Genomic DNA, 17,126 nt, shown 5'->3' with positions numbered 1-17,126 from the left:
CTTACAGGAATCATCTAGGTTATATTATAATGTGTGTGGGTGCGTGTGTGTCTGTCTGTCTGTATATATGTGTGTATTTATGTGTCTGTGTGTCTGTATGTGATGGTTTGATGGGGATCATGGTCTAACCAGTGTTAGGCGAGCACTTTACCACTGAGCCATACATGCAACCTTTATTCTCCATTTTTATGGTTGAATAATATTCATTTGTATAGCTGTCCAAATTACCTGGTTTTGGTTTTTTGTTTTTTGTTTGTTTGGGTAGGCACTGTCCCTGACTTGGTATCTGGTGATCCCTAGCATCCTGTTTTCCAACAGGCATTGGAGGATTTGTTAAAAGTAGTAAACTCTGATGGTCTGTTTACTTTTCCACCATAACCACACTATGTGACTGTCGCTCTCTATTAGCGGCCTGCAGACCTTTTGTGGTAGAATGATTTGGGTTTTTTTAGTTTTAATTAGATTTGTGATCTACAAGTTTATGTTCAAAGCTCGTATTATTTTATTCTTTTTGGTAAAGGTTTATTTGACCAAATTAAGTAGTAAACAGTTCTACTTTCCCAATTAAGTCACAAATTAAACAAACTTCAGATTATGTTCCAGATGTTTAATGAGGGCTTTGCTGGATACATCCACATCGTCCAGCTCACATTCCACATTCCCATAGTTTACCATGTTCTAAGTCGCACACCGTCACCGTAGTCTATAAGAACTCTGCCGCCCTCTTAAACACTTTACCCATTATGGATGCTGTCTTCCCTTTCCTCTCCTCACCCCACAGCCATAGGCAACCACCGGACCGCTTTCTATGCATCAGTTTGCCTCCACTGGGTGTCTCATGTAAACATTCATCATTCATTCTGTGTGTGTGTGTGTGTGTGTGTGTGTGTGTGTGTGTGTGTGTGTGTGTGTGTACACTAGGGCAAGCATGTGGAAGTCAGAGGACAACTCACTGTAGTTGGTTCTCTTCCACAGGGAGATGCTGGGACCAAATTTAGGTCATTATTACACTTGGCAGCAAATGTTTTTACCCATCTCACTGTCCCCCTCACTACTTGATAGCAAAATATTTTTAAGCATCAAGCTGGAAAAAATATTTTATTGTGAAGTTTTCCTTCTTTAGCTACTCACTTAATAGTAGGATCATCTCCATTTTGTTGGTTGTTATGAATAATGCTCTTGTAGATGTTTCCATTCTCGTGTCGGCAAGTTTTCAGTTCTCTTTGGTGTATTGCTAGCAGTTGGATCACCAGGTCACATGCTAGCTCTGCTTCACCTTCAAAGGGTTCGTTTATTTTTACTTATGAGTGTGTGCGTGCCAGCTGGGTTGTATGTGAAGCACATGCGTTCAGGTACTTGTGAAGTGAGAAGAGGGAGTTGCAGGCAGTTGTAAGCCATCTATTGTAGGTGCTGGGTCCCAAACTCAGGATTTTTGCTAGATCTTACATGCTCTTAACCTCTGAGCCATCTCTCCAGCCCCTGCTTCACCCTTTAAAGAACTATCAGGCTGTCTTCCAAAGCAGCTGCACTGTTTTATATTCCTGGAATCCATCTGTGATGGTTATGACTCCCTCATGTATATCCCAATGTTTGATTTTGGTCTAAAACATTTGTTATTTTAAATGAATGAAACTTTTTAAATTTACATGTAATTTAAAGTGGGAGTAGGTAGGCATAAAGCCATTCCTACACACAGTTCTACAGCATTCCTATCAGTTGGAAGCTCACATCAGCTCACATAATTCCGCAAATTTCTTCACCATTTATATTGCTAAGCAGTGGTGTTGGACAGGGTCTCACTAGTTAGCCTTGTCTAGTTCTACAGTCCATATCCTCTTGCCTGGTGGAAAATGAGTGTTAAATAATAATACCACAAGAATCGGAGTCCTGCATCCTGTGGCAGTTTCAAGGGTCAGTCCTGAGGTGAGAACCATCATTCCCTCCCTCTGTGTGGCTGACATTACATCTGAAGTCAGAACCCCCAAGGTTGGAGTTCTCTGTTCCCAACAACACTCTTGACTATCAACAAAAATAGGTAAAATAGCTAAACATTGGTAGTCCTGCCAAGGGTTTCTGGTGCTGTGACTGAAGAAATTTCACCTACACCCATGCCATAATTTACTTGTTTTGTTTGATATTCTGGAACACTGTGTGGTAATAACATTCTGAATGGATGGAAGGTAAAATATTTCATTATTTATATTAGAAAGGACAAAGAGGCATATGAAGAGGAAAATGAGAAAGGTCTAACCTCTGCACACATGCCATGAGTGCCCCCATTAATGAATAAGTAATTTTAAGCTGTAGGCAAGAAAGCATACAACAGATATTTACTTGGTAGGGCAGTGGCAGAAAAAGAAGAGACGTGGTGAGCAGTAAAATGGGATGAGTGACTAGTCGGTCACAGAGGCAGAGCTAGATGTTCCAAGAAACCTATCATGGGAGGGAAAGGGAAAGGAGAGAGAATATGGGGCCAGGAGAAGCGCTTAGTGCCCGTAGAATTGTAGTCTTGTACTGAGACAGAAGGGAGGAATTCACAGAAGAGTCTAGAAGGAAGACAGAAGGCAATACAGAGAATGAACCAAGGAAATGTAAAGGGTTAATGGGTGCCATCCAGAGAAGGACACTTGTGTCAGAGTCACCACATTCCCTTTGCAGCCCAGAGCAAAAGAAAGTGCCCATGGTCGCTCTCCATTCATTCATTCATTCATTCATTCATTCATTCATTCATTCATTCATGTGTTTGTTTGTTTACTTATTTTCCTTAATTTATCTTTTAGCCATCTCTGATGCTTGTTTTTATTTGTGTTTTTGAGACAGAATCTAACTATGTCATCTCTGCTTAAAAAAAAAAAACAAAAAACAAAAAAACAATGTGTATGTGGGGGGCAATGGTTTGAATGTATCTATGCAAGTGTCTATGCTGGTGTGTGCATGTGCCAGGCATACGCACCTGGTGTCTTTCAACTACTGTTGAGACAGGGTGTCCTGATGAACGTGGAGCTTACCAGTTAGGCCAGACTAATCACTAATCGCCTGGCTGGCCAGATGAGTCCTGAGATCCTCCTGTCTTCACATGCCAGTGACAATATTCCTGGAGTATGCCACTGTACAGAGCTCTTAGCGTGGGTGGTAGGGATCCAAATTCAGGTCCTCCTGATTATACAGCAAGCACTTTACCCACAAGCCCCACTTCTGCTTCCAGTCCACATCACCTCTGACCCTGTGCCTTGACTTGCCTTTAGTGTACAGTTCAGACCGCTGTCATCTAGTCTGTAGACATCCTTCTTCATCACCATTTTTTTATCGTTAATTCTTAACGTAATGCTCATTTCAGTGTTTCCTTATGTCACTGGCCAGAGATAATGCTTAACATAAGACAGCTTGTTAATGAGGTTTGCATGGTGGAAAAAAAATCAGTATTTAAGATTTGAAGATGCCGCCATAACAGGATCATAGACTGGAGGGCTCAGACAACAGAAATTTATTTCTCATGGTTCTAGATTCTGAAAAAAGATCAAAATTCCAGCTCATTCTTTGTCTTGTGGGGTCCCTCTCCCTGTTTTATACTTGGCAGTATTGACATTGGAGCCATATGTACTAGGGAGGGAAGGGTCAGTGAGGTCTCTGGGTAGTTTTGTTTTTGTTTTTTGATTTTTTTCTTTAAGATTTATTTAACTATGTCTACATATGCACACATCCTTGTGTATGTGTGGGTACCCATGAAGGCCAGAAGAGAATGTTGAATCTTTTAGAGTTAGTTACAGATGTTTCTGAGATGTCTAATGTGGGTGTTGGATTCCAAATTCCAGTCCTCTGATAGAGCAGTAACTAGTCTTAACAGCCAACCTCTCTCTTCAGCTCCTCTGTTTTGATAAGGACCCTGATCTCCTTGGTGACTCTACCTCCCCACCTAATTACCTCCCGAAGGCCCCACCTCCTAATGCTATATCACTGGGGGAAGCATTTTGGGTGAAAACATTCAGTTAATGGTAATGGATACAACTGTATTTTCTCATGAGAATTAAATTTATGTTTGGATCTTCTTTTAGGTTTAGCATGAGCTTTAACAGACACAATCTGAAATACTATGTATTACCAAAGAAGCCCAAGAAAGTGGCACTTGATTGCCTAGAGTGGATCAGAAAGCATCACCCTTGTGAGTACAGTGGCGTAATTAAAAGTCTTTTCTATATATACTATACTACAATGGAATATATGAAATTGCATGTTAACATTTTCTTTTGCATTATGATAGCACCAACTTGCTATTTGTGGGGAATATTATAAATTTGAAATCTCATTTGGTTAGATAACAATAAATCCTAACAAAAATATATTAAGTATGCCTCCTACACACTAACACTATCATTCTTGGTGTCAGTGTCTTTTTCTCTGGCACATCTCAGTGTCTGAATAGCACAGCCCCTCTTTAGAGCCTTCTCCCAAGTGTGTTTGCCCTTGAGTTATGTTAACTAAAATGAGTGTCTGACATTTGTAACAGCTTTCATGTGACCCATCTTCAACATCTTCATTGTCTCAGGGCTTTTGTAAACTTAGAAAGCACTTTTTTTTTTTTCTTTTTCTTCTTCTTCTTTTTTCTTTTTTTGGAGCTGGGGACCGAACCCAGGGCCTTGCGCTTGCTGGGCAAGCGCTCTACCACTGAGCTAAATCCCCAACCCCTAGAAAGCACTTTTAATCGTTGTATTTATTTCATAGTTCTCTATCTTAATTATCCTCTATGTTTTCTGTTGAGTGTCTTTTGTACCAAAATTTTGAACATCGCTCCATGAACTGTTTTATTTCTTAGATTTGTTTCCTGGAAGGGAACTGAGTCAAGGGTATTTGCCGAGCTCTTGATAGTTTTTGCCATGTGTTTCTACAAAATTTGTATCAAGGTAGCTCCCCACTGTTGAGTCAGTGTGAGAGGAGCAGGGTTACAAGTCCAGTCTTATTTTCTGTGTTCACAAATTCCTTGCTTGAACTGTTCTGCATGAGCATCCTGTATCATAAGAACGCTGTAAAGGGGCTGGAGAGATGGCTCAGTGGTTAAGAGCACCGACTGCTCTTCCTGAGGTCCTGAGTTCAAATCCCAGCAACCACATGGTGGCTCACAACCATCTGTAATGAGATCTGATGCCCTGGTCTGGTGTGTCTAAAGGCAGCTACAGTGTACTCATATATAATAAATAAATAAATAAATAAAATATTTTAAAAAAATAAAAAAAAAAAGAACGCTGTAAAGCTCTGTTTACAGGGCCTTGTATTTCCAAGAACATGTGCAAATATGTTGTTATTTAAGTGAAAAATTTTGACTCCTCAATATTCTTTGGACTTCTTGGCAGATGACTCGGGGATAATTTATTGCCTCTCCAGGAAGGAATGTGACACAATGGCCGACACCTTACAGAGAGAAGGTCTTGCTGCTCTGGCTTACCATGCAGGTCTTAGTGATTCTGCCAGAGATGAGGTGCAGCACAAGTGGATCAACCAGGACAACTGCCAGGTGATGCTTGCAGAAGTCTGCAGACTTCATTGTGGAGCAGCAGTTTTGTGTGTACATAATACAGGTTTTGTAATTGAAGCCAGGGCAACCCTCCTGCCTCCACCTCTTACCTGGCTTTGCTGAGAGAGAGAGAGAGAGAGAGAGAGAGAGAGAGAGAGAGAGAGAGAGAGAGAGAGAGAGAGAGAGTGTGTGTGTGTGTGTGTGTTGGGGAATGTGGCATGCACATGCAAGTTACATGTTGTGTGTTCAGAGGACAGCTGGCAGGAGATTGTTTTTTCCTTCCACCATGTGGGTCCCAGGTATGAAACATGTCTTCAGGCTTGGCAGCTCTCTGAGCTTGTCCCCCCCCCCCCCCCTAGCTGGGGACTGAACCCAGGGCCTTTCGCTTAGGCAAGTGCTCTACCACTGAGCTAAATCCCCAACCCCAGTCTGAGCTTCTTTTTATCTTAATGGTAATATACATCCAAGTAAGACTGATATCGAATCCATGAGGCAGTGAGTAACTTGAGAATGTTACTCATTCTCAAAGAGATGACAATTGAAGCAAGGGCTAAAATGTTATTTTTAGTAATAGAGAATAGGGATTCATCCTAGGAATAATAATTGCATCCAAGGAAGACTTCAGCTGAGTAGTAGACACAGATGAAGTAGTCAAATGTATTCTACATTACTTCATGAGATACATGTACCAAACACACAGGGCAGTCTTCAGAATCGCAAGAGGGAAAAAATAACAAAAGCAGAACCCCATGTGGTGGCCCATTCCTGCAATCCCCACACTCAGGTGGCTGAACCAGGAGGTTTGCCAAGGGTTCTAGACCAGCCTAGGCTATAATATGAGACCCTACTTTAAAAAGGGGGGGAAAAATCAAATTGGAAAGTGGGAGTGGGGGTCTGGTTTATCTTGACTAAAGTAAGTACAGATTTCAATCTGTATATTTAATCAAAATTCCAATATTTTTTCCTTGAAGAACTTTTATAAAATTTTTCTAGATGAATATTCAAGTGAAGATAAGAGTTTGGCAGTAAAGACAATAACATGACTGGGTGGTGGCAGGCACCTTAGTCCCAACATTTGGGAAGCAGAGGCAGGCAGATCTTTGAGCTCAAAGCCAGCCTGGACTACAGAATAAGTTCCCGGACAGCCAGGGTTTCAAAAAACAAAACAAGAATAATAACATGCATACTGTTTGCAGTATGTTACATATAAAAAGAATAAATGATAAAGTTTAATATTTAATTGAGAAATAGGGTTTGAAATGTAGTCCATGCATAGGGCCCTGGGTTCAGTCCTCATCACCACATAAAACTGTATATGGTGATAGAAGCCCATAACCTCCATGCTCAGGAGGTGACGGCAGGAGCATCAGAAGTCCCAGGTCATCCTCAGCTACATGCGGAGTATGAGGCTAGCCTGGGCTACATGAGACCCAATCTCAAAAAAAAAAAAAAGAGGAAGGAAGGAAGGAAGGAAGGAAGGAAGGAAGGAAGGAAGATGAGGGGTTGCTTAATGGTTAAAAATACACTGTTCTTGTAAAGGACTCAGGTTTGGTTCCCAGCACCCATATAGGTGCTCACAGCTACTTAAAACTCCAGCATGAGTTCCAGCCTCTGTGGGCACACGTTTGCAGCACATGCATACAGCACATACTTCTGTTTGTTTGTTTTGAAACAGGGTCTTTCTATGTAGTCTTGACTGTCCTAGGACTTGCCATGTAAACCAAGCTGGTCTGGAACTCACAGATCTGCCTTTCTCTGCCTCCCAAGTACTGTGATTAAAGGCATGTGCCACCATTGTAGTTCTGAAAGATAAAAAGCTATTCAATTATGGCATTGGTAACCTGGCTTTAAAAAAATTACTTTAGGGGTTGGGGATTTAGCTCAGTGGTAGAGCACTTGCCTAGGAAGCGCAAGGCCCTGGGTTCAGTCCCCAGCTCCGAAAAAAAGAACCCCAAAAAAAAAAAAATTACTTTAGATTCTGTTTTGTTTGGTTTGGTTTGGTTTTTTTTTTTAAATATTTATTAATTTATTTTATGTGAGTACACCATCACTGTCTTCAGACACACCAGAAGAGGGCATCAGATTTCATTACAGGTGGTTGTGAGCCACCATGTGGTTGCTGGGATTTGAACTCAGGACCTTTGGAAGAGCAGTCAGTGCTCTTAACCCCTGAGCCATCTCTCCACCCCTGTTTGTTTTTTTGAGGCAGGATCTCACTGTGTAGCCCTGGGTGTCCCAGAACTCACTCTGTAGATGGGCCTGACCTCAAACTCAGAGATCCACCTGCCTCTGCCTCCTGAGTGCTGAGATTAAAGGCAAGCCCCACCACTGCCAGGCTGAGGTTAGATTCTTTACCAAAATAAAAATATATAGGGCTGGGGATTTAGCTCAGTGGTAGAGCGCTTACCTAGGAAGCACAAGGCCCTGGGTTCGGTCCCCAGCTCCAAAAAAAAGAACCAAAAAAAAAAAAAAAAAAAAAAAAAAATATATATATATATATATATATATATATATATATATATATATATATATACACACACACACACACATACATACAGGACTGGAGAGATGGCTCAGTGGGTAAAGGAGCTTACTATCAAAAATGACCACCTGAGTTGGACCCAGGGACCCACATGGTGGAAGGACAGAATTAATTCCCACAAGTTACACTTGGACCTCATACATGTAGTATGTGTGGTACATGCACATGTATGCATACACACACATACTAAATAAATGTAGTAAAGTAGAATACAACATCGAGCTAGGTCTAATGGTACATGATTGAGCTTTCCATGAATTCCAGACCAGCTTGATGTGTAGTGATTACTTGACCAATCAAGGCAACACAGATGAGTAATTTTTAACAAGGGCCTGGAAGGATGGCTCAGTGGTTAAACTACTCACTGTTCAAGCATAAAGCCCGAGTTCAGCTTTCCAGAACCTTATAAATGGCCCACCTCTAATTAGAGAGTTGGAAAGGTGGACTTGGGCTCACCAGGACATGTGGTGTAGTCAGATTAATTCTAGGGAGATGAGATCTGGGACCCTGCCTCAGCAGATAAGGTATAGAGTGATCGAGAAAGACTACGCACAAGCACTAGACACGCAAGCACTCTTAGAGTTCACTGACTATCCAGCCTCGCTAGCTTCCTTTTCAGTGAAAGACAGTGCCTCAAGCCAGTGATGTAGAAAGGCCCCATTGTTCTTCTCTGGTCTCTGCACACACATAGGCATACAGACCTACATACCCATGTGCAGGCACCACAACTGTATATTACATAGCGCATAGGAAGATAGACATGCATACTCATGAGCGTGCTCCACATATGTACAACACACAACAGAACAGCGTCTGCGTATATACAATACATTTTATTTTAATAGAGGTTAAGTGGAAAGTACTGATTGTGATTGATGTTTTATTATTTATATATACTCTTGAGCAATGGAAAAATCTAAGCTTTAAAAACATGCCTGGGAAAAAAGAATTGCTAACAATGTCTCAAAAACTAAGCATGTGCACACGGGTAAATAGAAGGTAAATGATAACAGAAATTGTATCTTCAGCATATAAAATATAAGACATTAAATTTTTTTGGTTAAAATATATATGAGCCAAGTATGGTGGGCACATCTTTAATCATAGCTCTTGTGTGAGTTTGAGGTCTGTCTGGTCTGCATAGCAAGTTCCAGCATAGCCAGGACTATAGAGAGAGAGACCCTGTCTCAAAAATAAATAAATAAATAAATAAATAAATAAATAAATAAATAAATAAATAAATAAATAAATAAATAAAGTTAATTAGAAAGAATGAGTGTAGCCTCAAGTTTAAAAGCAACACAGAAATAAGGATGTTAGAGTTCAACAAAGCCATTTTCTTCCAGTTATGTAAGTGTTGCTAAGTGAGCATGGGAGCTTATGCCTGTGATCCCCTCACTTGGGAATCTGAGGAGTTTGAAGCCAACTTGGGCCAAGGGAGAGCCTTTCATAAATAAAAACAAAAGGAAGAACTTTCAGGAGTTATTGGGGTAACCTGTGCCCTGTGCCTCACAGCCATGCACTCACCTAACTAACCTGGGGACTGCAGCTTGCCTCATGGATTCTGTGTCACTCTGGAGCTACTGAGGGCCAGCATCTCATTTCTGCAGCCATTGGTGCTCACTCCCCATCCTCAGAGGCTGCAGTGAGCTTTCTTTTGCCTGGAACATTTCCTTTCTTTTTGTTTTTTTCTTCAATTTTATGTACATTGGTGTTTGGACTGTATATGTCTGTATGAGGGTGTCAGATTGCTTGGAACAGAAGTTACAGACAGTTGTGAGCTACCATGTGGGTGCTGGGAACTGAACCTGGGTCCTCTGGGAAAGCAACCCATGCTCTTAACTGTTAAGTCATCTCTGCAGCTCCAGACATGTCCTTTTCATCAAAGAGCCATAGGTTTAATGTATGAGTAACCTTGAATACAAGCCAGTCGGTGCATCCTATGCTAATGGTATACTGATTACTGACCTTGTGCCTCTTTTACTCATAGCGACAAAATCATGTCATTAGCCTTAGTGTGACTACTAGATATTTCTGTCACATTTGTAATGCTATTCTTGTAGTAGCAAGTCATTTTTTTAAGTGCTTGAAAAAGATAACCTTATTTGTATAATGTAATTTTACCTGAATATACAGTATTTCGGACTTGATCAAATTAAGTCCTAGATTTTTTTTTTTTCCTTTTTTTTTTTTTTGGAGCTGGGGACCGAACCCAGGGCCTTACGCTTGCTAGGCAAGCGCTCTACCACTGAGCTAAATCCCCAACACCAAGTCCTAGATTTTCAACTGAAATACTCTCTCTCTTTTTTTTTTTTTTTTTTTTGTATTATATATATGGGGATGGGGGATGTACACACGTTAATGCAGGCACCCTCAGTCCAGAAGATATGTTGGATTTTCCCCTGGGCTGGAGCTACAGGCAATTGAGGAACTGCTTACCAAGCCCAAGCCCAACTTGTTTTGTTTTTGATCCTCCACATATGTGAGCAGGTGCCCGCAGAAGTCAGAAGAGGCTATTGGATCAGCTGCAGTTTACAGGCAATTGTGAGCTGCTCGCCTGGGTGCTGGAAACTGAGCTCAGGTGCTCTGTAAGAGCACTTCACCCTCTTGACAACAGCTCCATCTCTTCAGGCCTCAAATAGATACTCTTGAAAACAAATTTGTCAAGCTCCTGAAGACTGACTGTTGTCTAGCTCCCACTGAGTCACCTGTATGGGCCAAGGCGAACAGTCTACTGTTTGTTCTACTTTGTTTTTACGGTTTTTGTCATTTCTGTTTTCTTTCTGTATAAGCAACTTAGGCTTTTATCTACAGTTAAAGTTTCATAAGCTTTTACTTTGAAGCCAGCTGTTGAATAGCATGAGTTAGCCTGCGATCACTTGGTTCCATGTCGAAGCACTAGAGCAATGAACACGGTTGTCTCTGAGTCGGGAAGAGCTAGCAGCAATTACCTCTGAGGGCTACACACCACCGTGGAGCCCAAGCCATCACTTATGCACCTTAACTTGGATGCCATGGCTATGTAGGCAACACCCACCACGCATGCCTGTCAGAAACAGTGGACAAACTATCAGCACGCAAGGGTCTGCTTGCAGTTGGTTCAGGATCCGTCTGATGGTAATACCAAGTCCACAGAAGGATCCTGCCACCGTGAGCGGGATCTTCTACCTTTTTGGATCTGAATAGAATCGTAAGTTACCAATATGGAAATCTCACCTTGGTCATGCTAAATACTGTTGTGCACAGTTATTTTAAATTGTTGTTTGGTGCATTATGAGTCTGATAGTCTTGTATTTTCATATCAGGTTATCTGTGCAACCATTGCATTTGGAATGGGAATCGACAAACCTGACGTGCGATTTGTGGTTCATGCATCTCTTCCTAAATCTGTGGAGGGTTATTACCAAGAATCCGGCCGAGCTGGGAGAGACGGGGAAATATCTCACTGCGTGCTTTTCTATACCTATCATGACGTGACCAGACTGAAGAGACTTATAATGAGTAAGCCACATACCACCATTCTGTCTGTCATGGTCCATCTCATGAGAACAGCCTGCCCTGCTGTTGTAGTACTTGGGTCCTTTTCTCATTAAACAGTCATAGAAAAGTGAAGGCATTTAATATGTATTATACAGTTTATTTAGTTTATCATAAAGGTACTACATTCTTGTTTGTTAAAGTTAAGTGATACTGACATGCACAAAGCAGTGTTTCCAGACCAGGCAGGAAACCTCCAGAAAGTAGCTTCCTCTATTCCCTTCCAGACCCAGCATTATGCACCCTTACATATCACGCCACTTCCAGGAAAATAATGAACTCTCTTGTAGGGGAGTTCGGGTTGATGGGGAGTTGGGGAGAGCCAGGTATAGAGGCATGTGACTGAGTCTCACTTGCTGATGTGGGAGAATTGCTTGAACCTAGGAACTGAATTGATTATGAGACTGGTCCAGGCAACAAAATGAAACCCTGTCTCAGAAAAACTGAGAGGGGATAGTGAGGCCCAGTCTTAGAGGGAGGAGGAAAGGAAAAAGGAAAGGAGGGGCAATAGGGCCCAATTCCCCTGTGTGGCCCTCTTCTAGTTTACCCTTCCCATTAGAGGCAGGCAGCATCTTGTATTTGCTGTTCTCCTTTCCCAAGTGGCTTAAAATGTAAATGGGCGGTCTGCCAGAGATGTCCAGTGGTTAGACGCTTGTCACCAAGCCTGATAACCTGGGCTCAGTAACCCTTCACACATATATGAGATAGCATATGTACATACATGCTCATATTGATGTGCATTTGTACACATAAGTAAAATATAAAAGTAATTTATTTTAGACTTATGTGTACATTTATTATAATTGGCATTATATAGTGTTAAAGAAAATTGCATAATGTTGTTATTCAGGGTTTGCTAAAGCAGTTCTCTCTTAATAACAATTTAAGCCTTTTTACTGACTTTCACTGTCATCACCATGCACCATCCCAGCCTTGTACAGGCGCCTTTCAACATTTGTACAGTTACATATATCAGGTCAATTTCAGCTGTCTTAGCAGGCCAGATAAATCTGTATTTTAGAATTTGATTTTATCTTTTGTGCTCCTTTCTTAAGTACGTTTTGTAATCCTGTCCGTGTGTCTTTGAGACTGGTGTCATTTATGCTGGCCCAGGTCTTGAGCATAGGAAATGGCACTGGCCTCAGTAACTCTGTGAAAAAGTGAGCTACAAGTAGATTTTGTTTTGCCCCCAAGGTACTTGAGGGAACATTTATGGAGGAACAGCCTGCGCCCTGGGGCGTAGGTGTAGGGTGGGTTCATCTGCCCTTCCCTTGTTAGGGCAGTTGTTGGTTGGGTTGGCTTTTGTTTTATTTTGCTTTGCTTTTGTTTTTCGAGACAAGATTGTTAGTTTCTTGTTGTTTTGGTTGGATGTTGGTTTTGTTGGTTTTCTTTTAAGATACCTCTCACTTTGTACAGCCCAAGTTGGCCTTGAACTTGTCATCCCCTGCCTCAGTCCTTTCAGTGCTGGGATTGTAGCAGTGAGCCACCATCCACCTCATGCTGTCTTAAATGCTTCATTACCTGTCAGCTCTAAGCTCTGAGACTGTCACTTACCCTATTGCAGAGAAGATAGAATGGAGAAGTAGTGGGCACAGGTCCCTAATCTTCAGGTTCATCTAACCACAAAACCTGAGCACGACCAAGTGTTCGCTGCACCAAGCGGACACTCAGCACAAAGCAATGCACTGTCACACTGGGGATGGCTGATTCGTGCTCTTCAACACAGCCTGACGAGCCGTCTTCCATTTATGGAGGCTGACTGATTTCAGCTTTATGATAGCTTGATATGTTCAATCAAGCCATACTTTAAATTTTAGTAGTAGGAGGCTTGGGAGGAGGGCTCTAATTTTTTTAATTAATTAATTTGTTTGTTTTATGTATGAGTATTCTATCTGTATGTACACCTGCATGCCAGGAGAGGGCATCAGATCACATTATAGATGGTTGTGAACCACCATGTGGTGGCTGGTGATTGATCTCAGGACCTCTGGAAGAGCATCCATTGGTCTTAACTGTTGAGCCATCTCTTCAGCCCTATTTAAATTTTATTTATGTATGTAAATGCCTGAATGTATATGTGAACCATATTGTGCCTGGTGCCTGTGAAAACCAGAAGAGGGCATCAGATTCCCTGAAACTAGAGTTATAGCTGAATCTCTTCTGCCATGTGGGCACTGAGAACCAAACCCACCTCCTCTCTGTGGCAGCAAGTGCCCTAACCACTGAGCTACCGCTCCACCCCCTCCACTTTTATGAGTAGTGATTACCTTGTGATGTGGGGGATGGCAGCCTCAGCTTGAAATCAGTCTTAAACCCACCAGGGACAGACAGCAGTTTGCGCCTGCTATGTTACTCGCCTCAGATCTTCAGGTACATTAAGTACATGTCCTATGTATATTTTCAACTCAAAAACAGACTTATCAAAATATGATCTTTCTTTATTCTAAAAAACACTTGTATTATTAAGTCTACGTATTTAAATCATGATAGCTTAGCAACCATTTGAAAAAAGAATACTCAGAAACGGGAAGTAAAATAGTGATTGGATTCTTTAGTAATCATGATTGCCTATTGATGGAAAGTATACATTGGTGAGTGTTTTTAAATTGCATTTTAATTTATTTCCTGTGTTTGCATGCACATGTGCATGCCACGGTGCATGTGTGGTGGTCAGAGAACTGTACCACTGAATCCCCTGAATGACTTCCCCGGGCCTGGGGCTTCCCCCCTCCCCCAGCCTTGGGGCTGTTTGTTGGGTGGTTGTGGTAGGGCTTCTCAGCCTTGAAATCCTAGCTGGCCTCGAACCCACTTTGTAGACCAGTCTGGCCTTGTACTTTCCGAAATATGCCCGTGTCTGTCACCTCAGTGCTGGAACCAGTCCTGGTGTTTTTGAGACAGATTCTCACTATGTAACCCAAGCTTGTATCAAACTCATGACCCTCCTACCTCATTACTGGGCTATGACTGCAGACATTTACCACCAGACTTGTCATATTTGCTTTACTCCACCACAACACAGCAACCGATAGTTCCAGCTTCACAAGCCTGTGACTCCACCACACACATATTACATTGCATTACATTGCATTACATATCACGAGCGTCCTCAAATGAGCAGTTTGGACAATGTGCAACAGATGTAGGTGTTGCTACTCCCCTTAAATCTAGGACATCCTGTCTCTGAGTTCCCTAGAGGTCCCTGGACTCTTGACCACTGTTTCAAGACCACCTTGACCACCAGGACTGCAGCTGTGGGTACTGCCCGCTTCCTCTAGATACCCCACTTAGACGTGTCTGCTTAGAGAGGAAGTATTAGCTCCGTCGGGGGAAGACTAAAAATGTAAAGAGACTTTCAATTTGATAAAAAGAAACATTTTAAGATGAAATAGCTTTTGCCATTTCAAAATCCTAGTATTTTGGAGGCTGAGGCAGGCGGATTTCATAATTTCAAGGCCATTTTGTGAGACTGTACCTGGAGGAGAGAAGATGACGAGGAGGAAGAAGTACACCATTCCTATAAAATTAAACCCATGAGAGTGGACCTAACATCCAGTGCCTTGTGACATAGAAGATGTCATTGGGGCCGGAGGGATGGCTCAGTGGTTAAGAGCACGGACTGCTCTTCCTGAGGTCCTGAGTTCAAATCCCAGCAACCACATGGTGGCTCACAACCCTCTGTAATGGCATCCAGTGCCCTCTTCTGGTGTGTCTGAAGAGAGTGACAGTGTACTTATATATAATAAATAAATAAATCTTTAAAAAAAATTATGTCATTGGCACTGTGTTGTAAATAGCAATGTTCTTATTTATGAATTTATTTTAAATACTGTTTTTATGTTATTTAGTTTTCTACTGTAATATTTAATTTTGCTCTGTTCTTCATCTCTTTTAGTGGAAAAAGATGGAAACTATCATACAAGGGAAACTCACGTCAATAATTTATATAGCATGGTACATTACTGCGAAAACATAACAGAATGCAGAAGAATACAGCTTTTAGCTTACTTTGGTGAAAAAGGATTTAACCCTGATTTTTGTAAGAAACATCCAGATGTTTCTTGTGACAATTGCTGTAAAACAAAGGTAATTACTTTTTTTTTTTTTTTTTTTTTTTTGGTTCTTTTTTTCGGAGCTGGGGACCGAACCCAGGGCCTTGCGCTTCCTAGGTAAGCGCTCTACCACTGAGCTAAATCCCCAGCCCCAAAAGGTAATTACTTAAGCTGTGGCACACACCTTTAGTCCTAGCACTCAGGAGGCAGAGGCAGGTCAATCTCTGAGGTCAAGGCCAGGCGGGACCACACAGAGAATACCTAGCTCAAGGAACAAGAAAAGAAAAAAGGAAAGGAAAGGCAAGCAGAGCTCTCTGAGTTTGAGGTAGTCTGGTCTACATAGTAAGCTCCAGGACAGCCAAGGCTACATTATGAAACCCAATCTCAAAAAATAAAATAAAGTAGTAAAATAATAAATAAAAGGAGGCCAGGCATAGTGGCCCATGTTTGTAACCCAGTGCTTAAGGGGCAGAAGCAGGAAGGTCAGAAATTCAAGGTGGTCTTTTACTGTGTGGTGTTTCAGGCCAACCTGGGCTACATGAAACCTTACTTCAAAAAGTAACAAAAAGTAAGAAAGATCCAACATGGGCAAGCAGGGTATTTTAAACTCAACTATAACCTGTATTTAGAGATCTCACTCTCAAAGCAATAGTAATAGTAGTAGTGTTTTTGAAAATCACTTGTTTAACTGTAAAAGCAGTGAAAACATCATGGTGACGTAATCCTGGCAGTTCAGAGACTGAGACAGGAGAATAGAGAACAGAAGACCAATCTGGAACACAAAGTGAGAGCATGTCTCAGATAACAACAGCATGGCTTCTGGATAAGTTTAATATTGTCAGGCCTAATATAACCTTGGCAACTGTTAAACTCATTCATTAAGTGCTTATACCATGACAGTTACACACACACACACACACACACACACACTCCCCCAAGACAAGTGCTCTACCAAAAAACTATATACCCACGCCCCCACCTCTTTATTTTTTAAAAGACCAGATCTTTATAGCTGGCCTCGTTAGTTTTAAATGTCAACTTGGCACAGCCTGTAGTCATCTGAGGAAGAGAGTCAACTGAGGGATTGATTGCCCAGATCAGATTAGCCTGTTCCCATGTCTCATGTCTGTAAGGGATTCTTTGTCAATGTATGTAGGAGGACCCAGCCTACTGTGGGCAGCATCATTCCCTGGGCAGACGATCCTGGTCTATATAAGAAAGCTTGCCAGAGGGCCTAAAGAGATGACTCAGCAGTTAAGAGCACTGGCTGCTCTTCAGAGGACCTAGATTTGAATCCCAACATATATGGCAGCTCCCTATTGTCTGTAACTCCAGCTCCAACACCTTTACACAGATACACATGCAGGCAAAACAGCAATGTACATATAATAAAAATAAACATTTTTTAAAAAGGAAGAAAGAAAGCTAAACATGAGCTAGCAAGCAGTGTTTGTCCATTGATTCTGCTTCAGTCTTCTGCCCTGACTTCCCT

General features: G+C 41.7%; 1 protein-coding gene across 6 annotated transcripts in view; it reads left to right on the top strand.

Moving 5' to 3' along the window:
- Positions 1-17,126, top strand: part of Blm (BLM RecQ like helicase) — an 86,229-nt gene that overhangs the window by 52,392 nt on the left and 16,711 nt on the right. For all 6 annotated transcript variants that reach the window (XM_039101057.2, XM_063262635.1, XM_039101056.2 and 3 more), the window contains exons 13-16: positions 4,053-4,159; positions 5,346-5,506; positions 11,354-11,549; positions 15,478-15,668. In XM_039101057.2, coding sequence (XP_038956985.1) covers positions 4,053-4,159; positions 5,346-5,506; positions 11,354-11,549; positions 15,478-15,668 — 655 coding nt within the window. The remainder of the gene's footprint in view (positions 1-4,052; positions 4,160-5,345; positions 5,507-11,353; positions 11,550-15,477; positions 15,669-17,126) is intronic.

This window comes from Rattus norvegicus, chromosome 1 (assembly GCF_036323735.1).
Source record: "Rattus norvegicus strain BN/NHsdMcwi chromosome 1, GRCr8, whole genome shotgun sequence".
Taxonomy (NCBI): domain Eukaryota; kingdom Metazoa; phylum Chordata; class Mammalia; order Rodentia; family Muridae; genus Rattus; species Rattus norvegicus.
Note: the sequence above shows the minus strand (reverse complement) of the source record. Positions and strands in the feature narration are given on the sequence as shown.